At 40.0% G+C, this 26,391-nt stretch overlaps 1 protein-coding gene across 1 annotated transcript in view; it reads right to left on the reverse strand.

The window, feature by feature from the left end:
• Positions 1-7,217: 7,217 nt before the first annotated feature.
• Positions 7,218-26,391, reverse strand: part of RAMP1 (receptor activity modifying protein 1) — an 80,457-nt gene continuing 61,283 nt past the window's right edge. The window contains exon 3 of the mRNA XM_018559944.1: positions 7,218-7,926. Coding sequence (XP_018415446.1) covers positions 7,671-7,926 — 256 coding nt within the window. The 3' untranslated portion in view covers positions 7,218-7,670. The remainder of the gene's footprint in view (positions 7,927-26,391) is intronic.

Below are 26,391 nucleotides of genomic sequence, written 5' to 3' on the forward strand. Positions count from 1 at the left end.
TGGCCCAGGGAAGAAAATAACAAAGTTATACTCACCTAATCCTTGTAGCCGCACGACTGTCACAGCACTCCCTCCCACCTGTCTTCGCCTCCCCCACTGCAGTGATGTGATGGTATGTCCCCTGGCATCCTCACATCCTATACACCGTGTGTAGAATGTGATGACTCAGGGACCTTAGACTGCTGCAGTGGAGGGGGAGAGAGGCTCCAGGCTCTGGTCTAAGAGCAAGCCGGCTTTGACGATCAGGTGAGGTATAACTTTGTTATTTTCCTCCCTAGACCAAAATGAGCACTTATTCCTTGCAGTGCAGAGGTTAATAAAAAGTTCCCCAGAGTTCTTCTTTAGGGCCCGTTCACACTAGATGCAGTGTGTTTGCGTTCAGGCCCGATTCTGGCCAGAACACACTGTCTCACATTGCGGCAGGCTCACTTTTAGTGGGGCAGGAGGGGGCGTGGCGGGCCATTCAAGTGAATGGCACCATAGCCACGCCCTCTGCCCACAATGCGATCGGCCGCACGGGATAGCAAGGCACATTATGCCTGCGGTCCGGTCTGGTGCAATTGCATGCTGCAAACACTATGGCCCCATTCACACCTATGCGTATTGTAATATGCGCGTCTGTCGCGCGACCATCACGCGTTTTTTTTACCGCGATTCGCGGTAAAAAAATCGCGCGACCCCAAAGGCTACTTGGCAGTATCCAAATGGAAAACGCCTACAAAACGGACCAATACGCAGCAAAAACGCTCCGGGACCTTTTCATGCGTGGGCCGTTTTGTAGTGCGTTCGGGACGGGCGGAAATACGGACAGGTGGGAACGATACCATTGACTACAATGCTATTTATTTTTTTGACCGTTTTGTAGAGCGTTCATCGAGCGTAGGATGCGCTACAAAACGGTCAGGTGTTAATGGGGCCTATTTTGCGGCCGATCGCATTGCGGGCGGAGGGCGTGGCTATGGTGCCATTCACTTGAATGGCCCGCCACGCCCCCTCCTGCCCCACTCAAAAGCGAGACGGCCGCAATGCGAGGTAGTGCGTTCTGGCCAGAATCGGGCCGGAACGCACTGCATCTAGTGTGAACAGAGTTATAATATTTTTATCTTAAATACACTTTCTCCCCTTTGCCAATGTTTTCTCTCCCAGCTCCGTGCCCATCATGTAGACTCTTGGAGAAACTTCCTGTGGATGTGTGCGCACTCCACCGGAGGCTGACCATCAGTTTTACTGCAGTGACAATGGCAGAAGTCCAATTTAGGAGTGCACAAGAATGGGTGACAATGCAGTAACTGAACTACAAAAGTGTTGTCACCTTAGAAAAGGAAGTAATTGTCAATTCACCTTAATGATTACATTAAGCTGACAATACAGAACAATGTGTGACAAGATATTGGGTTTAGGTGGTCGGATTTACATGCACTTAAATTAGTATTAAACTTTAAAACTGTTTTCAATACTAAATCCAGATCAAACAAATATACATTGCCTAGCAACCTATTTCTTAATAGTTTAGCCCTCACACTTACAGTTATCATGTTTCTTAACAGCTGGCTCCAACTCTCTCAGCTCAGCTTCCCTGAATTTCTGGTCCAGTACAAGATCACAAGGGGCAGAGCAGTCTCCAGAAGCTGTTCATCTACTAGCTTGGAGAAGGGAAGGAGCGGGGAGCAGAGATTGACTTGCCTTGCTGTGCCTGTGTGTTTGTTGAGACACACCGAGCTTACTGTAACAATCCGTGTACCCATTGCACTCCTTACCGCTAATCCGAGATGATGGGTTGGGTGCATCAGTAGTCGACGGATGGCCACCGTCTGAATAGGATATAGGAAATTATGCACACCGGCACTCCAAGGTAGAAAAACGTCTCTTTATTGACGTTTACATGCAACAAAACACTTATTGCAACGTTTCTGCCTGATGAAGGGATATTGTATTGTATTGTATTGTAACTTACCAGCAACAAGAAGAAGGAAACAGGCTCTCTGGGACTCAGACTCCTTCTCGGAACTGAGGAGAGGAGGATCCAGTGCCATCATCAGCACGTCTGGAGAAAAATGCCAACAATCCCCAGGACAGCATCGCTGGTAGGGACGAATTTGTTTCACTTATGTGAGCTACCACTGTGTCTCTTGTATATTCTTTTTCACCAGTTTCACCCCCCTCCCTTTATTGTTAATAAAGCTTCAAGATTTCACTCAGTCAGGCTTATTGCAGAATAGGAGGGTTTAGGAGGGCATGTCGAGCTATATACAGGCCACAGGGTAACAAGTAGCGGGAACAGAACAATTACCCTCACTAACACATTCATCTAAATGAAGAAATCTTCCTACCCCTTGCCATTACACAATAATACCTCACTAACACATTCATCTAAATGAAGAAATCTTCCTTCCCCTTGCCATTACACAATAATTTTCGCTTAATATTGTTGTAAATATGTAACAGGTTATAAATAAACCTTTCACTCTCAACACAAAGCTGAATTTACCTATTCAATTCATAGATTGTGAGATCCTGATTTCCATTATTTTAAACAATAAGAGAGTCACTGTCACATATATCAGAGCCCTTTATATAAGAAATTAAAAAAAAGATTTTATCTGGTGATTCTTGTGATGAGTTTTAGCTGAAAGATACAAAAAATTACTTTACATAAATTCACAGTGGGTCATTTCAGTCATAAGAACTACCAAGGATTGCTATGCTTCAAATATTATGATATGTTTTAAATATAATTTTTTATATGGTAATATTCCTCACCTGCTGGTATTCAATAGTTTGTGGTCATTAAAGGCCTATACATGTCAATATTATCTGCTCCAATTCCTTGTCCAGTCTAAGCACAGGACATAAGTGTCCCAGCTTTCTGTATGGACCACAACTAGCCATACGCACCTGGATGTGACTGACAACCATATAACCATAGCAGTGCATGGGCTTCTAACTTGTTGCTGTTTCTTTCAGGAGGAAAAGGCTGCCTCCATGTGAGCCTGATCTATGCGCATTGCTATATATGTTTCCAGAGTTGGCAAACTCAGCTTAAAGTTAGGGACCACATTTATCAGCGGTACCTTGATGTGGCGATGTGGCAATGTGGCTACCACAGCCAAGCTTTGGTAGTGGTCAAGCTGACTAGAGATGTGCATGGTGATGATCGCCTGGGTCCATTTCCACAACTGGAGGTGATAGTTATTGATTTGACTAAAAAGATTATACAATATGTGATTTTAGAAACTGAGATCTATTGAAGACTGGGGAAGACTGTAATCTTAAAGTTAAATTCTCACCTAAAACTAATTTTGTGCTTGATGAACATTAAAGTAAGAGCTTTCAACCATTTTTTAGGGTTACTAGAAAACGAGTATCAGGATCACGTTAGTGGCCAAACTGGTCTCTTGTGAAGGTATGGGTGTCCATGGGTTTCCTATAAGATAAGTGGCAGATAGTGTATGCCTGCAAATGAAAACTGTAGAGTTCCTGAGGTCTGGGCTCTAATTTGCAACTTTGTCTTCCCCATCCCAACTCTCCAGTGATCTACCTACACCTTACAGTGTACATGATTTTCTGCAATTAAGGGACACGTTGTTGAACCTGGCTGAGCTGGGTCTTACTGGTGAACATGGAATCTGTTCTACATGATGCACAGGTGGTCTCTCCTGACCAGAGAACCAAACTTGTCAAGGCAGCTTCCTTCTGTACTGCACTGCTTTTGATCTTTCCCCTTCTCTCTCACTGCTGTAGCTAGTGGCTTCCCAGGGGCACAACCCAGTCAGACCTTTACTGAACTAGCCTTCCACAGTGTCTGTGGGTTTATTGGCAGGGCTCTAGGTCGATGTCTTGCCCCAAGGTCCAAGAAGTAAAAGATGGCCTCTCAAACTCCATGAGAGTAATATAATTTAAGATTGAAAAATATTGGTGGTAGTTAACTGCTTGGAGCTTCATGGCCATGATTCCTACAAACTAGAGCGAAAGGACTGCACCCTACTCCTCCCAAATCTCTTGATCAGGACACTCAGTAAGCATAAGAGAGCAAGCCAAGCCCACACCTGAATTGTTTGGAACACCAAGCTCACAGACGGCAATTGCCATCTTATCAAGACACCCTAAGAGCCACCTTCTGTCAACTGACAGTTTAAACCATTTGTTTACTAAAAAGATGAAAATGTAAAATGTTATTTAAGTCCTGCTTATTAATTACTAAAGCTTTAGAGTTTTGAACACCCTTCTTGGGCAAATACAGGATTTCTAAACTTTTTCTTGCGGCTATATGAGCATTAAATATACCGTGTGTATATATATATATACATATATATATAAATTTTTTTACTGTTTTAAGAATATACGGCCAAGCTTTGATAATAGTAATAAAGACATTTATTATACAAAATAAGGGCAGTGGTTTCACAACACTTGTAGAGAGATTATACAATGCTTCTACTAAGCAAAATGGAGTAAACATAATAAATTACATTGCTGACCTTTTACAGAGAAAGAAATTAATATAACAAACCTGGGAGAGCAGACAAGATTTAATGAAAAATGTAGGGACAATGTGCCTAGAATGGTTTATACATATAATATATAGTGGTGTTAATGTGAGTACAGGTCCTTGCACATTGTACCTGGTTATACTCTGAAAACTAGTGTTTATGGAATGGTAGGACCTTATGGCTACAAGAAAGAGTACCAATCATTTAGACACAGCTGTTGAAGATGTACAAAGCTCAGCAACAAAATAAGAATAACCAGCTGCTTAAAAGATCATCATGAATGCTTAGACCTGGAGACAATTACATTTGGCTACAAAATTAGCTTTTCTCCCTGCATGTTTTTCAAGAGCCTATTGGCCTGGTGGACATTTGCATTTGCACTGATAATGGATAACTGTCCTGACATTTCAACATCCAATTTGAATATGCAAGACACTAAAAAGTCCACCAAAACTAGCTGTTAACCAATCAAAATTATTTAGACAATTTGGAATATTGCCATTGGCATTGGCCTTTGTGTATTGTTACCCTTATATGACACGCTTAGAACCCTAAAACAGCACCGGAAATCCTGCTAATAAATGTAAAGGTCAGTCTGAGAGGTTCCATTCTGTTTAGTAACAAGTATTAAATTGTAAACTAGACATACTTTTACTCAGTGTATGAGCCAATCAACAGCAGCGGCCCAAGATGCATTCACACAGGGTCTTCATTAGCTTCTTCTCTTCTCTGGGGCTGCCCTGTTCTACATGCTGCAGAGAGTGGGCTTACATGCAGACATCGCAGTTGTTCTCTGTATCACTGTATGTGAGAGCCGTGCTCCGCGATAATGCCAACTTACAAAGCTATCCCATGACACTCTACATGGGCAAGAAGAGGACTTCATGACCCTGAGCATCATTTAGCCTGAATGAGGACATAGGCTGGACCACAGTGCGGTTGAGCTTGTGGGGGGCAGCTCCTGTAAGAAGGTGAGTACCGCAGCAAGAGCTACTATTTTATTTCTTAAGCTGCTCAGGAATAATTTAAGGAAAATGTTAAAAATATTTGAATTGTGCAGGCTTATTTAAGAAATATTTACTCCCCCTCCCATATTTAGCTTTTCTTACCTTATCTGATGTCTGGGTCTGCCTCTTAAGACTAGCAGATTAGAGATGGTGGTGAAAGGTGATCTAAAGCTTGGCATTTGGTACCCTGTCTACTGCCTGACCTTACAGCCTGTCTTCCACTTTCTGAGTGTGCATAAGAATAACACATAAAAAAATCCACATAGTTAGGATGAATATAAACAACTAAAGAAGTGCTTGGGTATGTGACACTGTTGCATACACTTGGGAGGCAGTGAAGTAATTCAGGCAATTGATAGGAAAGGCAGACTTTTTATGACATTCCATAAGTAAGTCTGAAAAAATCAAATTTAATATTTTGATTGTTGCGCTGGCCCATCCTGTAACCGATAAATAATGAGGAGCACTGCATTTTTGCGTATCTATATTCATAGCTACTGCAGCCAATATGACTGATGTAGAGGCCGGAAGCCAAGTTCCCTCTGTATAACTGCACAAGGTTTATTGCATATGGAAAATGTATAGGATAATATGAATCTATGTATAGTTCAGGCACTTGTGACAGAATGGTTTGTAGTTATTTTGTATAGTGCAGTGTTAAATTTAACTTTACAATTAGGCAAGTCTCTGTGGCAAGATTGCCATGTAGATGAAGTTAAATGGGACAAGAGAACCTGTAAAGATTTTTTATGAGGCTTCATTTAGTTATAGTGACTGTTCTGCATATATCTTTTCTGATTTGGTGAACCGGAGTTGTAATGATACCTAGCACAGGTTAGACTACTTATGGTGTGGTAATTTTCTTCTACACATTCCACGCATGAAGAAAATAAGTTGGACAATGTAACAAGTCCCTTTTTATCCATAAGGTCTAAATACACATAACAATATGTTTCTGAGACACCTTGAGGAACAAGGTTCTGGATATTAATTTCCCTTTAATGTAAAGTTACCTGTATTTTGGTTTCTACACATATTACTTTGAATAGTTTGAAAAATGTCACATCAATGAGAAGATAAAAACAATGGAAACAATTTAATTACACACATACAGTTCTTCTTAGGAAACAAAAATAGACATTAGTACAAATTTTAGCTATAGAAAATACTTCTCTGCTTTACTTAAAGCTATCTTTACACATAAAAGAAAATGATACACCATTTTAGCAATAGTGCTTCTTTAAATAAAATGATTGTTTTCCCTGTTTAAGAACAGACACATTGTATGGGCAAAGGGCAATGGCCACAACTTCAAGTGTGACATTTGGGAAGTAAATAGGAAGCAAGGCATTTCAGATAAATGCTATAAATTAAGTGGTTACCCTAGGACACAAGATGCCTTATTCAATAGGGCAATAAGTACCCTTAGCAAGATCCAGTAACCCATAACATAACTTCTAAAGCGAGCAGACTGCAGAAACCTGATAGGTAAATAGCTGCTATGGGTGACTGTCCTTTGTGCATCATCATTGCTATCTGTACCTATTGACTGAATCGAGATTGCTTGGTAATCCAAAGCAATGTGCAGGAGGTGACAGCAGCCAGCCAGATTTCATCTTTCATTAGATTTGTCAGAGTATATTTGTCATATATATATAATACCACTGGACATTTCTAAGCATCAGTGGCAGCTCTGATTAATAGATATGTGGACTATATTATGTGTCATTTTGGGAACTATGCTACAAAGAAATCCACATACAATGCAACATTGTCTTCATTAAGATTTACTACTACATATTCTGTTTTTCAGCAGCCTTAATGACTTTATCTCAGTCATTTGGGTCCTCAGTTCACATCAGAGTTGCTGTTATAATGGAAAAAAACCCTGTCTTTTTGTATCACAAATTGGTACTGTTAAATTGAATTGGCTGCAAACTTTCATGCTCACAGCTTCAATCTTTATGTCCTTTGCCCTATGTTAAAATTCAACCAGTCAAATATATCACAAAAGGCTGTAATAGAGGCCATCTTGGATGCTTCACAATAACTTGTTAAGGGTTTATTTTGGAGGCTTGTGCTTCAAACAGAATACAGAATTAAGGTAACAGAGTTCCACTCTTCCCCAAGCTTGGATGTAGAGACAATCTTTAGAAAGGGTTTGTCACGGCTGTCAAACAATTCCTTCGCTGCGCTTGCTTCTCCACACAACAAGTGCTGTCATCAGGACGGTTATAAGGATGGGGATAAAGATGAAAGAGCACAGGACAGGAAATGGTGGGTCCGCTGGTAGCCTGCCAGTCAGGGCACAGTTCTTGAAATAGTTTCTATGAATATTTGTGAAGAAATGATCCACTATATGGTTCGGCCAATAACAGTTCTGATGGTTTGCCAGGAGACGGGTGCAGTTAGTCACATCGGTATAGATCCTGGAGGAGAAAGGATAAAAGCATCAGCTTATTGTACTGTATATTTATTTTTGTATTATGTTCATAAACTAAAAAGAAAAATGTAAAAAAAATAATTATTTCATATTTTTTCCAGGTAAATAAAAAATATTGCCTATACATGTTTCATGTTTGCAATTCTCAGCCAGCAGGTAGGAGCTCTAGACTCTTGATTACTGAACTGAAGCACTGAGGCTCAATTTACACACACAGCTGAGCGACTCACTGCCTCTCCCCTACCCTGTTGCTCTACTCATACAAAGCTATATGACTAGCAAGAGACAGTCACAAAAAGGAAAGCTACTGCTGGTTTGTCTCTTTAAAGAATGCTCTGAAAAGCTAGCGTGGCCTTTATTTATTAATTATTTCTACAGTAAAGAGTTTTTACAAATGAAAGAAATAATATAAACAATCATGTAAATGTAAAGAAAAGCATAACACATTAAATGTTCCCCAAACTATTATAACTTCTGCTGTTTGTTTATATTACAACATTCTGCATTCATTTAAATGATCAGTCCACATAAAACTGATATTTGAGCTACAGTACACGTGGCATCTAGTGCACAGAAAATCTGTCTTCACCAACATACATTCTAACATAGGAAAAATCTTATATTTACTTCAACGTTACAGTCACCAAATGATAAGGTAAATGTGGATTTGGGAGGATAAGCTAAATTTTAAAGGTGAAAGGTTGGGTTAAGGTTTGTGCTGATTTCAGGAGGTTAGGTGCAAATGTCAAGTTGATGGGTGGATGGCAGTCTGCAGGACACCCTAGCTAACATGGCTGAAAGAAGTAAAATCCAATGAATGAAAGCAGCAGGCCAGGTACAGTAAAGACTGGGGAGGAAAGGGCTAGACGATGGTCATAAGTCAGGAAGTGACGAGGACTCTATTAGACCTACTTCACTTTTTAATGCACACTGTGAGAAGCTCATAGTGTACAGTGAAATCAGATTAGGCAATTTCAGAACAATAAATGATCCTGTACAATTTGTAAAACTGGAGTTCAGATTTAAATTAAAAAAAAATATATAAAATCTTTTATTTCATCATGCCTGTGAAGTTTCTGACTGCTCTACAGGTAACTACACACATGCAGACTGTTATAGGAATGAAAAATAATCACAGGGAACACCAAAGATGTAGCTTATTGCTGCCCCATCCCCTGGTAAAATCATGTGACTTTGAAGCAACTGAGTGAAGCAGGCGAAGCAATACTGTACGTGCCTGTAAAGCCGCACACTGTGATCCAAAAAACTCAAAACATTTTTGTTGCCCTAGAAGAAATAAGGCACTCCTTGATGTGTTTCACCCGCATCTGGGTCTTGACCATAGATCAGCATGGGGCTACATGCTTGAAGGGAGGTGTCGGTGGAGTGTCCTCATTTCTGCTGCATCAATAAAGTTGCTTTGAGCTACTTGAATCAACAATGTGGGGCTTTGCATTTGTTCTAGAGGAAAATGTATGTAGAGTGATGAATCCCAGGGGCAGTTGGCACCTGGGGCTGAGGTGGAAGCAACACCAGACTTGTGAGCGGTGCCATGGACTTATGAGACCCTTTGGACTGTTAGATATTAAGCACTTTACCTTAGCAATTGTCAAGTACATTTTCAACTTCTATGACCAATTCCTATTGCATTGTTGCATTACTGCTACTGTCATCAACAATCTTGTGAAAAAGTAAGTAGTTGGGATGGCTATGCCTAGTGAGTGCAGTAAGCATGTAGAGACCTGAAAGAAGACCTGAAGGTATTTGTTGTCAGGAAAGTGCACACAAAATACGTGTCCCAATAACTCATCATTGTAATACCAATAAAATGAAGAATCACTGTTGGCAATTGTGAAGGATATTTAACAATGATATAGCTCACTGATATCATTCATACATCAAAGGGACTCACATACCACTCTGTCTTGTCGCTATGAATCTGCCTGAGAACGCCGTTTACACTCAAAACCACAAACAGAGTACACCGTGCTTTAAACTATTTATTATCCACTTTTTATCAACATCAATAACAACATAATGCTCTTCTATCAAAAAGACAGTGCTCAACTGCTGGAGCACGACTCATCCTATATCCGCAGGGGGAGTGAGTGCTCCGGCGAGGACGGGAGCAGGATGGAGGGTCACCATCTTGGCCTTGAACCCCAGCATGAAGCAGGAGATGATAAAAGTGCCATACCAAGCACCCAGAAACTCCTTCCCCACATTCACCTCTAATGCTGATACTCTCCTTTGCACCTAGGATGCTTTTCTCTCAATACCCTTGATATATGTGTATTATATTTTCAGTGGATAATTAATGTTTTTCAGCAATATATTAGTGCATTCTGTTTGTTGCATTCTATAAAGAATAGAGGGAGTGGAATAAAGCTGGCCTCAAGTGAAGCAGATGGTGTACTGGTATAGAAAACTGAGCCGTACACCCCATCCTGAAATTGCCAATTTCCCAGTGGAGGCATTGTCAAGGAATTGGATAACTTATCATGTTATGTTAATGGTTAGGGCTGATCAATCCCAAGAGTAAAATAGTGAGTGTGACTAAAACAATGTGTTGTTTACATTTGGAGGGTATTGGAGGTTACTAGAAATAATATGGTTATTCCTTTATTTTGCACCCCCTCCTTCCCAAAGTACCAGCAGAGTTCCCCAAAGCCCTCCCTTCATAGAAAGAATTGACACACCCATCTCACATCCCATAATGCAGTTGCCAGGCCCTAGCACTGCTATCTGGGAGCCATGGAGGACATGCAAATACCAGTTATCATAAAATCATCTGGGAGCCATGGAGGACATGCAAATACCAGTTATCATAAAATCATCTGGGAGCCATGGAGGACATGCAAATACCAGTTATCATAAAATCATCTGGGAGCCATGGAGGACATGCAAATACCAGTTATCATAAAGTGAAATTTGAATAGGAACCCTGGGCGAGTTCTAGTTATGCTGTCACTGTACATTTATGATCTGGCATTTAATAGTGCCTGCTATCCCCAGTAGCCTTAGCTGGCATTGTTGTTCAATGGTTGAGCCTGTCATATCTAATACTCTAACATCTTAGCCCTGTGTTAAATATTTCTTAATTGTAGCAACTGATTGTAACCAATCGAGATTACTCTGATGAAGTCCTCTTTCACAGCATTATGTTTCTGAACACCGGCCCATTTTAAGAGTGGCTGCTGGCTCCTTGATTGGACTGACAATATTCTGTCCACCAAAGTTATGGTTAACTTTATCAAGAACTGTCCACCAATTCTATCTTTAAACTGTAAAATACTTGTACATGTAGAATTTCAGTTATTAATTTACAAGCAACATGACCTTCAAAAGTTTTTCTTTCATCCACCATGTACTTTGCAAGTAAATGAGAAACTCTGTTGTCACGGAGACTGTAATATGCTCAGATGCTGCTATGTGACAGGACCAGGAAACCATACTGACTGAGCACAAAGATCCACGTCTGACGTCTGCTAAGATGTCACACATGGACAGAGACTACTGCTTAAAAAAACATTTTCCAGTTCTAGGTTGACCACATGGCAAATTAGATGGATGGCAGATAACAAGGTCACATAGAAAGCCAAGTGCTAGCAATGACATTGTTTACAATGATAATGATTTACACATAAAGAAGAGGTCACCATACAGCCTCATTTTCTGGAACATTTACATAATTGAGCCAATATTGCTTGGCTGGAAAATACTTTTTTGCCAATTTCACTGTGTGATTACCAGCAGTTAGGGTCTATAATCATATCTCCAAACTCTGAGCTGACAAAGAGAGACAACATTTTGCAAAAAGTATGGAGGCAATAAATACACCCCTGTCACCTGGACTATAAAGTATAACTATGCCAAATATTGACTGGTTATATACCTACAAGGGATTTTTTTCACCACTACTTTTCCTTTATTCTGTTTTTTGGAATAGACAAGTCTATAAGTTAGAAGTTAGATGAAAGGTAAAGTGTAGTAAAGAACCTTTGATAGTTAAATAGTATATATTTTTATGGAAACTATAAAGCAGAGAAAAACGAGGGACAACAAAGGAGGAAAGAGGGACAGAGGGATTTGGAAAAAGGCACGTGGGAGCTGTATAACCTTCCAGTCTTCCAATATATAACATACTTCAATTAAAGCTGAAAATAATTGTGTCCTATGAAGCAGAGGAGATGAACTGTCTGGGGTGTCAAATATTCTAGGTATACCACATTATTTATTATTTTTATATAGTTTATGTAAAACTTACCGATCACATTAGTGTACTATAGGGTGTAGATAGAATAAATTTTAGCAGGTGTTTCCTGATACCCGAAAATTATTTTAATGGTTCTTCTGGAGTGAATGGGTTGAGAAAGGTCAATGAAATAAAGTAAGCATGCAAATTAGCGTGAAAGTCAGCATGAAGTCAGAGCTTTCCCTTTGCATACTTGTGCCAGGTCAGTGTCTGAGAAAGTAATGCCATTGGACCAGCATGGCAGCCACGGACTTAGCATTTCCATTAATGGAGTTCAGCAGTGGCAGCCTCCATATTCTTTCAGAATAGGCTTCCTTTAAGGTGGCCATGAATATAGCTGCCAATTTGGATAGCTTTAGTAATAACAGTGAATTAGCTTGCAGTTTCAGGCAGCATGAGAAAATAAATATCTCATACAACACATTCACTTTATCTTTTGAAGGTTTTGTAATCACTTGCTATTCATGGTTTAAAAAAGGAAGCATGAGTGTCTGATTAGCCCGAATTTATCAGCATTACCTATTAAGCCTTTTAATTACTTAGCAAACAAAGAAAGAGCACACAATTTCTTATCACCAGGCGGTACAGACAGTACCAGGAAAAATTAGTATAGCTGGCCGTAGACCAGTAAAATTGTGTTAGAAAATGTCAATTTTTGGAACAGTCTTTCAATTTTCTAATGGTTAGTGGGGTGCAATCAGGAGCAGGACAGAAGATCTTTCTCTGAAGGAACAAAATTCTAGCCAAGAATGTGATTTTTGTTCAGGACAAAACACACACATATGCTACTAATATAGAGGGGTATAACCTGTTTAGGAGGGACAGAGGGGGGAGAAGGGGGGGGGGTTGTATTTATGTAAAAAAATAATCTAAATGTGCATATAAGGGACGATATCTCAGTAAACAATGGGGAAGACGTGGAATCCTTATGGCTGGAGCTAGATGTGTCGGATACTAGCCGTAAACTTCTCGTGGGTATTTGCTATGAACCGCCAAATATAGGGGAAGAGGGAGAAGTCAATCTTCACTCTCAGATAGGAATAGCTGGGAGAGAGGGCAATGTAGTCGTGATGGGTGACTTCAATTACCCAGACATCAATTGGGCCAATGGAACTTCGGGTTCGGCGAAGGCGGGGCGATTTCTAAACATGTTGCACGACAATTTCATGGACCAGATGGTGGAGACTCCGACCAGAAAAAATGCCATCCTAGATCTAATTATCACTAATAATGCAGAGTTAATCGAGGATATTTTATTTTAATATTGAATACAGAAAAGGCAAGTGGACTGGAAGGACTAGAACCCTAAACTTCAGAAGGGCCAACTTTGATAAGCTGCGCACCCTAGTGGGGGAAATAAAATGGGAAAACTGATTTCACAACCTAAACACAGATCAGATGTGGGATTGTTTTAAAAACACACTACATACTGCTACTTCAAAGTGTATACCTTTAGGAAGCAAAAAGGAATGAGATCCTATAGGTTGGACTTGATGGACTAATGTCTTTATTCGACCTCAAATACTATGTAACTATGTATATTGTAATGCACTTGTGCTAGGCACAAAGGAACCTGTTTAATATGTTTGGGATTCCAGTTAAGTAGTCTGGACAAAATTTGGAAGGGCTTCCAAAGAAAATTAGTTGACTCATTGATGGCAACATCGAATGTTCTGATGAACAATTACAAATGCATGTTCAAACAAAATTCTTATATACAATGTATGGCTAGCTTTAGTCAAAGAACGACTACAGGCAGACTATATATCAAATGGTGAACTACCAATTCCAGCAAGCCGAGGGAGGCTGGTTAGTACATTTTCCAAAGTAGAATAAAATGTCAATGAAAACATGTCATTTCATATGTGTGAACCTCATGATATACAATCTCAGAGAACCACAAAGCACTATATTCACAATCACAACATGTTTACAAAATTAAATCACAAAAACTTTTTTCCATTTTAAATGCTGGTCTTCAGTAAATATTTATTGCAAAGCTCAGCGTATTCTTTCATAGATTGCCAGAATTCAATCAAACATGCAGAAAAGAGCCTTCTATGGTGCTTGTGATTTGAGGAAGGAAACTAATATCAACATTGTTTATCTGTCTGTGGAAACTAAAGACAGTTTATAATCATGGGTCTGATCTGTGAATAGAAAAAAACAAACAATCCAGGCCGCCAAAAGGGACCAATCAGCACCTTTCCCAAAGGCACCTTCAAACTGATTTAAGATTTAAGCTTGATTTTCCTACATGCTCTTTTAAACACAGTTCATTCCCTTTTTGCATGGAGAAACCTCATTGTTGTCTTATTTGTTTGTCCATTGACTTGGCTGAAGAATGAAGCAGGTACTGGGGAATGAGATTCCAGTGCGGAATGGTCAGGTCTTTAACCATGTTCACGGTGAAGGATCTGCCTATCTATTGCACTCATAAACTACATCTGTCATGAGAGAATTATGAAGAATGTTATTGTTTGTCTCTTTAGGAAAATGCTAGTTGCCTGCCTGTCATGCTGATGCTTTGGCTTCACCACTTTAAACAAGCACAAAGATAAGGAATTCCAACAGTCTTCTGACACTTATTTACAGCATGCTCGATACCGATCAGTGATAGCTAGGCAAATATTATTTTCGGAAGAAGGCCAGCAAGGGCAACCCCTGTACTCAAATGGCAGCAGTGCTTTAGTACATCCGAAGAAGAGGCTGAAAATCCATATGAAGCATAAGAATCATATGATATTCTAGTCTGAAATTCAGCATGTATCAGGGCATTTGATTGTGTTGAAGTGACGGTGTTATTGGACCTGAACAATTTTTGTATCCTGTTCATCATCTGTGTTCAATTTCTCCTTTGCATGTAGTTAGAGCTCCACTGGCAGTGGCCCTTAACTGGTTAAACACTCAGCATGTTTACCCTATGGGGTAGTGATTTTATTGATTATGCCACCTTAAACAATATTTAAGGTGGCATAATGTTGGTTGTAGTCATTGCTCAGCTGACAACTTTCCACCCGGCTCCCAGCAGGGCCACCCACTGATCGAATTTTGGCAGATTCAGCAGGAAATGACTGAAATTCAATCTGCATATGACAAGCTCTAGGCTTAAATTTATATTTGCATGGCATTGATTGTGAGACATATTTTGTGTGCCAGGCCCTCCAAAGGAAATGATGATAATAACAGCAAATACCAAATCAGTGGTGAATGATCAGCTACACTGCTTTATAAATATGCCCCTTTGTTTTACATGAAATAGAGCACCCTTTCACAACCAGGGTGCCGTGGTACCTTGGGGTGCCTTCTGGCTTCGCCAGTGGTGCCTTCAAATTCCGATGGGAAGGGTGCTCCTAATGTGAAGGGGGGCTTCTGATGTCAAAAAGGAGACTCTGGTGTGAAAGGGAGGGACTCGAATGTGAAGGAGGAAACTCCACATCAGCTTTTTTTTTTTAAATCCATACCAGACCCCTGTCTAGGATAGGGGTTTGGTATTGATACCTTTTGGGGATGGGCCACATGTCTGTGTTTTTTATTTTTACATTTATGTTTTTTTGCATTTTAGACTCGAGATTTTGCATACTTTTAAAAGGTGTCATGACCAAAAAAAAGGTTGAGAAATGCTGAAAAAGAGAAACCGGCCTTGAGTGATTTTCCACGGTCCATTGCTAACACCTGTACAGTGGAAATTACAGAGAGGAATCAGAGAGTTATGATGTATAATTACACCATAAAGCATTTTTCATCTCATTCTAGATAAACAAAAAGACATCCGGGGGAGGTTGGTCTTAATTAATTAATGTCTAAGTAAATACAGAACCCATTAAAAAGATGTTGAGGTATGTTTAGACAGAGCCATTAATCCTTCCTACATAAACCACTATGGTCTCTAGACATACACATATACTCTCAGCTATTTTTGTATCTTGACTAATAGTATCTAGAGATCAGGAGTTGAAATCATACGGCCTCTCTGCTGAAAGACACCCGCTGTCATTGCCAGCCAGCTTGAATCAGTGTGAAAAAACAGCTGGGAGCGATTGGAAATGTCCCAAGCCATGTCATCATATGGTAAAAGTGGACTTTTTCACATATGTTAAGATAGACCTGGGTTAACGTGAGATTATAAAAGCCATTGTCAGCATGTCCTGGCAGAATTCCCTAAAGCTCACTGAACGTGGTGCTGATGCTCTTCAAGAAAAAGGTCACTGAATTCTACTGTGGCAATGTGGGAACACACGAGGAAGACACAGTTTATCAGCTCGGGGTTGGAGAGTTTCTCTCTCTGGGGGTTCAATAACTCAGTCCGACCCGCTAATCCTCTTCAGGAAAGGTTAGAACTGCTCCTTCAGCCAGGCAGGCCTTTAGAGCACTAAACCCCAAAAAGGGCACAAAACTCTGGTGCATACTGACAAGAGTGTCTATTACAGACGGCTGATACTGACTGCAGCTTGTTAGTTAGAAGACTCATAAAGGAAGAACTCCAAATTAATACAATACCAGATAATTGTTTGAAATGGAGATCACTAAATTTGACCAGTTATGAATGTTACATAATTTCTTTGTAACTGAACTGAAGCCAATATGCAGACTTGAACAAATGTGTCTGTGATGACCCCCCTCCACTACATAAAGCTGAATGACAGCACAGCTTCTATAGAGTTAGCTCCAATCGAATCATGAAAGTTAAACATTTTTTTCCTCTCAGTTATGATTGAGAAGGAGTGGACATATCCAGATCCTACCTGCCTAAATTCTTCAACATGTTCGGCCCCCAAAAACAGTAAAATATTCTTCAAAGAAAAGGTTTATGGGGTTCTTTAAAGCAGAACATCAGGCAAACATCTAATTAGTAGGCTAAAGTACTCTATTTTGTAATAGTAATAAAATTACTATTTTGCCAAATGATTTGTCAGCAGCCATTATGTGATGCATACACCTCTGTCAATCAGGAACTTCACACTGCTCCTTCATAGAATACATTGGAGATCTTTACATTATTAAATATTCTTAAACAAGTAAAATCCTGTAAAATAAAGAGACTGAGGGGTTGATTTATTAACCTTATAAACACGCCATGAACAAGTATACACCTCTGTAGTGTGTTCCCTCCCAGCATGATCTATTGGTGAAATCTAGACACCTTTGTAGTGTGTACACACCCAGCAGGTGTGTTGTGCAAAGCCCTGCATGAATTGCAAGGTGATGTTGTGTAAATTAGCTCTACATTGTGTTGCTTGCGTTGATGAATGCAGGAATGTAAATGCATGAGCTAACCATTTTTGTCTAAACTGTGAAGCAGCATTATATATGCATCATGTGCATGATTTTTCCATATATGGCATTAGTGGAAATATGCTTTTAGAGACTTTTTGGTTGATAAATACATTTTGCTGTGTAAAAATCACACGCACCTAGTGAGTGCGTGTGTTTAGGTTAGTAAATCACCCCCTGAAAGTCACTCTGAATACTAGAAATGGTTCCCTGATGGCAGTGAGGTTATCCTCACTTCTAGTACTGTTCATTTCCATGGTCCCCCACGTCCTGTGCTGGTGAGTGACATTCTGATTACTAGAACTAATTACCCACAGTCTGCTGGGAAACACATTTATGTAAGTGTCTATCTCCATGGTCTCCAGGAGTTCTCACTGGTTCCTTCTGCTAACCTCTAATATAATGCTTTCTCCTGCAGTGACGTGGAAGTAGGAGAAACTAGAGAGAGCTGTGAGGGATCATGGAACTCTCGCTTTATAAATATGTGCTTGGTTGAGAGAATTTGATTATGTGACAGGATCTCTTAAAATGAACCTGCTTCTTTGCCCTGAATGCACTCCTTAGTTCACAGAAACAATCCTGGAGGTTGAACAATGGAGTGTATTATTTAGGACAACTGCTTAGGGTGATGGTCACTTGGTCAGCCGCCAACGCACATGGGAGGGAAGAGGCTGCTGGCTAATCATGGGGAACATTAGTGACTGGGGAAGATTTTCTGACGTTTTCAATTGTTCACTCCTTCTTAGAGCCACTGGTCAGGGACATCTACAGGCATCCACAAACATGAGATTGTCACATAATCCAAATAAAACAAAGCCAGTTTGAGTGACTCAATATTAGAGTGACATATGTAGCTATGTAGATGAGCTATTTTTAGTTTGAATGTAACAAAGTTCAGCTTTAAATAAGTGGCAAACAGCTCCCCTGTCTAATGAACATCTGCCTGAGTTACATAGAAAGGCTGGTCTCAAGATCATCTTGAGTATATTCAGTCATCATATAGCTATCTCATTAGTCTCATGTGAGATCTGGACATTCAGTATGAGAGCATGGCCAAACAAAGAGCAGAACAGACTGCTCAAGCAATTCTGAGACTGATTGCTTGATATGATAAGTATGTGAAGCTCGCACTTACTTTGCATGAAAAAATCATGTTTTTATGCAAGAACTCACTTCTACACTCGTCATACCATTAGGAGGCACAGCAGGAAACCTCTAAAGCAACAATTTGCCTTCAGCTTTACAGAAAATGTAAACATACAGTCACACTTATGAGAAAAAAATGTATACACACTGCAACAGTTGTTATCTATACCCTTTTTTAAAACCCGTATTGAATTATGGCAGCAATGTGTAGTATTATGTCTCCTCTAAAGATATCAGTAGGCGCACCATTGTTGATATCATCATGTGACCGAAAAAAAATGGCGGAGGAGCGCTTGACTTATGAGCAACGCAAGACCATGTTGAAGTGGTATTGTAAATTTGAAAATGTGTGTGTAGTTCATCGACAATGGCGACGGGAGTTTGGAACAGAACCACCTACATGACTAACAATCGCACGGATATGTGATAAGTTTGAAGCCCTTGTAACAGTTTACACGCTCACCGCAAAAGTCTGTCAAACAATGTGCATGTGAGACAGGAATTAGCAGATCAAGCATACAACGTATTCTGAAGAGGGCACGGTGGAAATCTTTACATCCCGAGACTGTTACACGCCATGATTTAAGATGACCTGATCGAATAATGGAGCACTGTGAGTGGTTTCGACAAACCGGCCATTTGTGCGCTTTATGTGGATGAGCAATTTTACTTCCGGCAAGATGGCGCACTACCACCGAGATGTAAGAGCCTATCGATGACATTCTGCCAGGATGTTGGATAGGACACAGAGGTGCTGTTGAATTCCTTTCACGTTCCCCGGACTTCACACCCCTCGTTTTTTATCTGTGGGGCACACTAAAAAATGTGGTATACCATAGAAAACCACCTACGTTGGCTGCACTACGGGAAGAAATTTTAATATCATGCAGAGCAATCCCTGTGGACACTCTAGTCAAAAAATGCCTGGATGCTAATGGTGACCACTTTTGAGCATCTAATGTAATTGCATAATTCAAACATGACTTACAACTGGAAAAAATGGTACATGCATGAATCTATAACCGGCCTTTATAGCAGGGCGCACATTGGGAAGGCTTACAACAATACAAAACACAAAAATTCCCCAGCCTCAGCCTGCCAGCCAGCCTGCAACCAAACAAGTAGCCCTGTCAACAGTATGCGTTAAAATCAGAGGTTTTAGTTGCACAAACTTTTGGCCAAAAATATGTAGAAGCCACACTGCCGCGCCAAGGCACCTCTGCAAAGTGTGGTCCTAACTCTATGTATCCGAGTCTCCAAGTGTGAGCATATTAATGAAGTTGATAAATTACATGCAGGTGTACCTGGAGGTAGCCAACTCCTCCTGATAAGGTGCAGGGACGCACTGGAGGCCCAGGTGTACCTGGAGGTAGCCAGGAGGAGTTGGCTACCTCCAGGTACACCTGCATGTAATTTATCAACTTCATTAATATGCTCACACTTGGAGACTCGGATACATAGAGTTAGGACCACACTTTGCAGAGGTGCCTTGGCGCGGCAGTGTGGCTTCTACATATTTTTGGCCAAAAGTTTGTGCAACTAAAACCTCTGATTTTAACTCATACTGTTGACAGGGCTACTTGTTTGGTTGCAGGCTGGCTGGCAGGCTGAGGCTGGGGAATTTTTGTGTTTTGTATGACTTACAACTGCCCTTTGATGTTTATTTAAATCTAGTAATAAAATTTGTATGCATATATTTTTCATGTTGAAGTGGGCCCTTCCCCTGTGTGTATATATATTATTATTATTTGAGAGACAATAGTCACAAATATTGTACAGTGGCTGTGCAGTGCAGTTCAAGATGCCAGCAGGCATCAGCTGCCAGTTGAAGTCATAAAAAAAGAAGAAAAAAAGAAGAAAAAAAAAAAAGCTACACTATAACCTACCCCAAGTCTGGTGGTCTTAGTCCCACTTTGTCCAAGCTCTTTATGCAGCAACCCCTCCCATATAATCTAGTGGAAATTATCTGCCTCTAGGTTGCCCCTGAGTGGCAGCTTTTTTTTAAATATAATTTTATTTTACTTTAATTATCATATGAATTTAGATAATTTTACTTTAATTGTTTTCTGTATTGTTTGTTATGAATGCAGTGGTTGGGCTGCACACAACAGAGATAAGGCATATTTGCGGTTTCGCTGTTTTGCCAGCATAATCTAGGCACTTAGCAGCCAATTTTTTTTTTTTCATATTTATTTTATTATAGTCAGGGCAAGGGAAAAACCTACAGCCATAGGCTGCCTGCCCGCCCTTCCATAAAACAGCTCAAAAAGCAGGCAGCAAGAAATGGAGGGGGAAATCCTACAGCCAAAGGGAAGGGAAGGGCGGGCATCATAAAAAATTAAGTGAAGAAACCTATTATCATAGGCCTCATGCCCTTCCCCAAATTAGGACCATCCAAAATAATACAAATGACCGGCAAACCTAAAACTGAGAGCTAGAGGTGCTGCCATGTGGAGAAACTAGGTGCCAAGCCAAGCATTGTGTGAGATAAGGTGACCCCTGCCTCCTCCTCCCCCTCATCCACCTCCTCCCTGTCCTTTACGTCTTCCTTCTCCTCCTTCTATGTGATTATGGCATAAGAAGAGGCTCTTGGGATCAGGGGTTTTTGTTTACCTCGCCAGTGGCTCATCATCTAGGGCACCTGCTCCAATTTCGCCCCTTTCTGAAGAGAAAAATAAAATGGTAAGCTGCGATGAGGGGGGGATAAGTAGCACAATCCCTCTTGTGTTCCTCCCGTAGCCAACACTGCCTTGCCCAATAAAATAAATAAAAAACATTCACTTCGACTCCTCCCATATTTAGCACAAAGTCTGGGCTGTCCCATATTCATATATTCCCAATATTTTCACTATTTACATAATTACAGTTTTTATTTGTTTATTTATTTTGTGAAAAATCTACAACTGCAAGCCACCTGGTATTCACCAGTCCACCCCAGGAAGAGTTATGCACTTTGGTGCAGCATGGCTCCCAGGTTGCAGCCCTCTGGTATACGTAGAATGGCATCTTTTGACGCTTAAAAAAATTAAATTGCTAACAAAAAAAAACCTGCCTTCTGTTTACACATTTGATCTACTGTATTTGATTAAGCTTATGTCCTGACGTGTCTCTGCCTAATTTGCCCTGTTTCTGGTCATTTTTTTTTTCTTTAGTGTCCCTGAGATTATACACTTGACTATCTAGTGTAGCAAAATACCTGTCTTGTTTGTGTTTCCACATTTAGTCTATTCTACCTGGTGATGTTTAAGTACTGTCCTGGTGCAAACCAATATTTGCTAAACCATGGGGCTATACCTTTATTTTTGAAAAAATAGGTATATGGGAAACGACAGGGGGTCGTGGTGCACCTGGGGAGAGGGTGTCAGGCATTTTGGGTGCACTGTGTTATTATATTTTGTTTTCCAAAGTATGAAGTGAGGTGTTGTGAAACAAATGGCAGCTCTTGAACAGACTGTCAGCAACAACTACCAAATGTGCTCTAATCACACAAAGCTAATAGTTACAATCTAAAAAAAGAAAAAGACCCCAATGAAAAGAAAATAGTAGCTAAGGTGTTGACAGTTGAAGAGCTAGCCTCTAATCAGGTGTTGTGAACAGATATTGATCTGTAAAATGATTTTTGGGTATACACACAGGCAGGCACGCCGCAAATGTCAAACATTACTTATCTGCTGTGAACTCATGGTAGTGGCGAACTCAAACCTCATCCATTTTGTGCAGTCCTATACATAATAGGAAAGTCTTGAGTATACTGGATGTCAGTACATTTGTCAGGTGCAAAACATGAAACAGGGTGTAAGTGTGGGAAGATGAATTGGGGCTGTTTACTTTCAATTTTGCAAAAAGTGGAATTCCATCTAATGCTGAAAAGATGGAATTTTAATGGTTGGATATGCAAGTGATCTCAGATGATTGATGCCACAATTAACACGTAATGTAGACAACATCTGGGCATCCCCTCCCTAGACTTCAATGGTTATTTATTACATAACTGAAAGATTGCGGCCCTTTTTCCCCTATTTTCCATTACTTCTGCAAGATGGGTCTCATGAAATTAGTGCACACATTCCAAAACTATGAAAGTTTTTTTCTAAAACAAATCTGTCGAACTCATCTCTAAGGCTGTCTATACACATCTAAGGGCAACGGAGTACACAAGCCTGGGAGCTTGGATTGGCTGAGAGGTTCAATGTAGAAGGGACAGGGAGTAGATGAACAGTGCTGGCAGATGTTGTAGGAGCCATTTATTACAGGAGGAATTATAGGGTCCCTATGTATAAACAGGGGGGGGGGTTCCTAATCTGTCAGATCATCTGTTCATCCTGAGCACAATCCAGATCTGGTTGTTTGCCAGGTCAATAGATAAGAGATTATCCTCTGACCTGCCTCATGTACCCTAAAACTGGCTATAGACACTAGGGGGTGGTGGATGATATGACCATTATAATTATTTTTTTTTACATTTTTACATCCGATTGCTGCTCATTGGAGGGCAAGTTTTACAACATTTTTTTTATGTGGTATTCTGTACTATTTAGTGTATTTGTCATAAGAAAATTTGAAGAATATGACTTGAACAAGGGCAGTGCTTCTATTGTGAACTTTGAGAATGATCATCCTACCTGCAGATACAGAAGTCAGCAAGGACTTGTTTTAAAGCTTGTTTACTGCTTATATATAAGTACTTGACTGTCTAAAAGCTGGCCATTGATTCACTAAAGATAGAAACAAAGAAAATCAGTCAGGTTAGCGTCATAATCCCTCATACCTCAACTTGTAATAGGAATAGTAGAGACTAAATGGGCAAGTAGTGCCACAGCTGTTGGTTGTCATCACTAATCAATACTCTCGCAGGCATGTTTTTTCTTTTATTTTCCCATGTTTATTGTATGTGTATCTATGCATTAACATTTATTGAAAGACTGGCTACAGACAAATTTTGTTGTGTTGATAGGTTCAGCAAACTTTAGAACCTCTGTCAGCTTCATAGCTGTCTGTTTCCCCATTGGGAAGATTTCTTCCTGCTTTCTGTTGTGGTGGCACCAGAACAACCAATGAGGGCAATGGCTATGACCTGGCCAGGAAGGTGCTGACAACAAAAAAGACATTGTTAGATGTTCCAACCTTTCCCCACTCTACTTAAAAAATGAACATGGTTATTCACAAAAGGGTGAAGAGTTTGGAGAAGGCAGGAGAAGTGAAGAATCTAGGACAACATAGCTGATTTGTAAACATTTTCCAATTCAGTATACTTTCCGGTTCATCTATGTTGTCCTAGATTGTTCACTTCTCCTGCCTTCTCCAAACTCTTCACCCTTAAGTGATTAACCCTGTACGTTTTTGATTTTGCACCAACTTCATGCCCCGGACGGGACAGCAAGTCATCTGAAATATCTCCAATATAAACAGGAAAAAACTAAAAACTTTTTTAGTAGAGCAGAGAAAGAAAACCTCTGACAGAACGTTTACTGACAAGAAGCAAGGTGAATTGTACAGCAACACAAGTGTTTCAGAAGTTCTAATCCTTTCCCATTCAATCCACAACTAAAATAAAGAGAAGTTTTGGCTGAAGTTGAGATTTAAGAGCCATCAATGCTTCTTTAAAGTCTTTACTTAAAATATTTGTTTTCTTTATTAAATATTTAATTTCGTACTTTAAACAGCAGGAAGCCATGTGGCAGGAAGAGACAAGCATCAGTCAAGAAGTATACTCCTCATTATAAAAATATGTGGTAAGATCTTAAGTTATGTTGATAATTGTGGTCTATATCTTGTGGGTTTTGTGTGGGATTTTTTGGTACAATTTTTGGTAAAATCGTGTTTTGTTAGAAATAAAATCGCAATTTAGGAAAAAAAACAAACACCATTATTTAAATCACATAGCTTTTATATTATGTTTACTGGCTCCTTAATAGATCCACCACTTGTAAAACACAATCAGTGTGCCTTGGCTGGCAGCATAGAGAAATAAAGAAAACATTGCTTACACAAAAGTAATAACTATAAAGTGTTGTAGCAATGGGGGAGTCTTTTCATTATGTCACCATGAATGATTGTCACAGCTGACAGCCCTGCCACAACAACTGAGAGGGATCGTTTTTCCATTTCCCCATGTCCCATAGAAAATCCTCCTACACTAGACTGTGCAGGAAGGTTATAAACAACCGGTGTGTTTTCTATTAAATAGCTGCATCACAAAAGCCCACAGGACATCGAAATAATATGGATCATGCAAGAACATTCAGAGATGGTCGGCTGGAATAATATGACATCATAACAGTAACTCCCTTATCATAGAATTGACCAGTCTAATGCTGAAATCCCAGACAAGTGTGTATATCAGGAGGAATTCAATCTAAAGAGACATACTGCTTGTGTATACAGTAATTTCCGGATAAGTGAAAAGTACACTCTCACAGCCTCACTGTCAAATATTATTTCAAAGAGATGAATTCAGCTTGTACAGACCACACAATATGGTCTAAAATAAAATTACACATTTTGCAATAGGCAAAATGAGAAACAGGCTTTCCGAAAGCATCTGGACAGGGCCCACAGTTGTGGCCACATCGTCCTACATGGTGGGTCAAAGTGTTACTCCCTAGCAACCTGTGTGATCCTCCTGTGGGGAAAGCACTGGCCCTCATTATGCACTAGGTTTCCCCAAAATGGCCACTGCAGCTCTTGCTGAAAGGGAGCGGAAGACCTGCAGACAACACATGCCAATATTATGGGGAAATGGGTGGCTGAGGTAATCCTCCTATGCTGCAGGATTTATGGGACCTCAGACCACTGCAGCGGAGGGGGACAGAGGCTCTAGGGACCGGTCTAAGAACAAGCCAGCTCCACAGTTCTGGTGAGTATACACATGAAGTGCAGGGGTAGCCCCACTGCAAGGTTTAATAACATTTATTCCTGGATTTCTTCCTTAATGTGACTGGCTGTGCAGTGTGACAGATGTGTGTAATTCGCAAGAATGGCTATACAGAATTATAAATGCTTTGGCAGGTAAAACAGTTATATGCAACTGTGTATTTAGCTGCTTGTCTGAATGGCAGCTTTAATTTCAGACATATGAAAACTGTGATCCCCAGGCAGTGGGAGTGCACGTCTTAAGTCAAGTGTACATAGCTCAGTTACTTTTTTTATTTCTGTTCCATTATTTTGTGGCCGAATAGAGAATAAAGACACAATCTAAACTATCACGTCCCCCTATCCCTTTCCCACATTCATCTCTCTGAGGCCCAGTATACACAGGCATCCAAATGAGGTGTGCAATGTGTACTTCTGGCACTTGAAAAAGCTCCCTGATGCCTGCGGTTGAAAGAGTTACTAAACCATTGTTAAAATGTCTGCTTCACTTCATGCTGTTTAACAATAAATTAGGACAGTGTATGCCCATATCATCCTCTTCATTTGTATTTTCACCCAATGGGCCCCCGCCAACCTGAAGAACATCTAATTCAGAGTCAACAAATGGGTTTTAACATATTCTGCAGCCAGTGGCTTGGTACTAATCCTGAATGAAATATCAGTAGAAGTACCAAACAATTAAATATCTGAATTCAATAAATAGTACATGTATTAATGGGAAACTGTCAACAATATCAACTACTACTGTGCTCATGGAATTCTATGTCATGAATTATTATTATCTATATATATATATATATATATATATATATATATATATATATATATATATATATATATATATATATATATATATATATTAATAATATGTATATACAGTACATAGTAGAAAACAGACATCAG

This window comes from Nanorana parkeri, unplaced genomic scaffold (assembly GCF_000935625.1).
Source record: "Nanorana parkeri isolate BGI_ZX_2015 unplaced genomic scaffold, ASM93562v1 scaffold423, whole genome shotgun sequence".
Classification (NCBI taxonomy): domain Eukaryota; kingdom Metazoa; phylum Chordata; class Amphibia; order Anura; family Dicroglossidae; genus Nanorana; species Nanorana parkeri.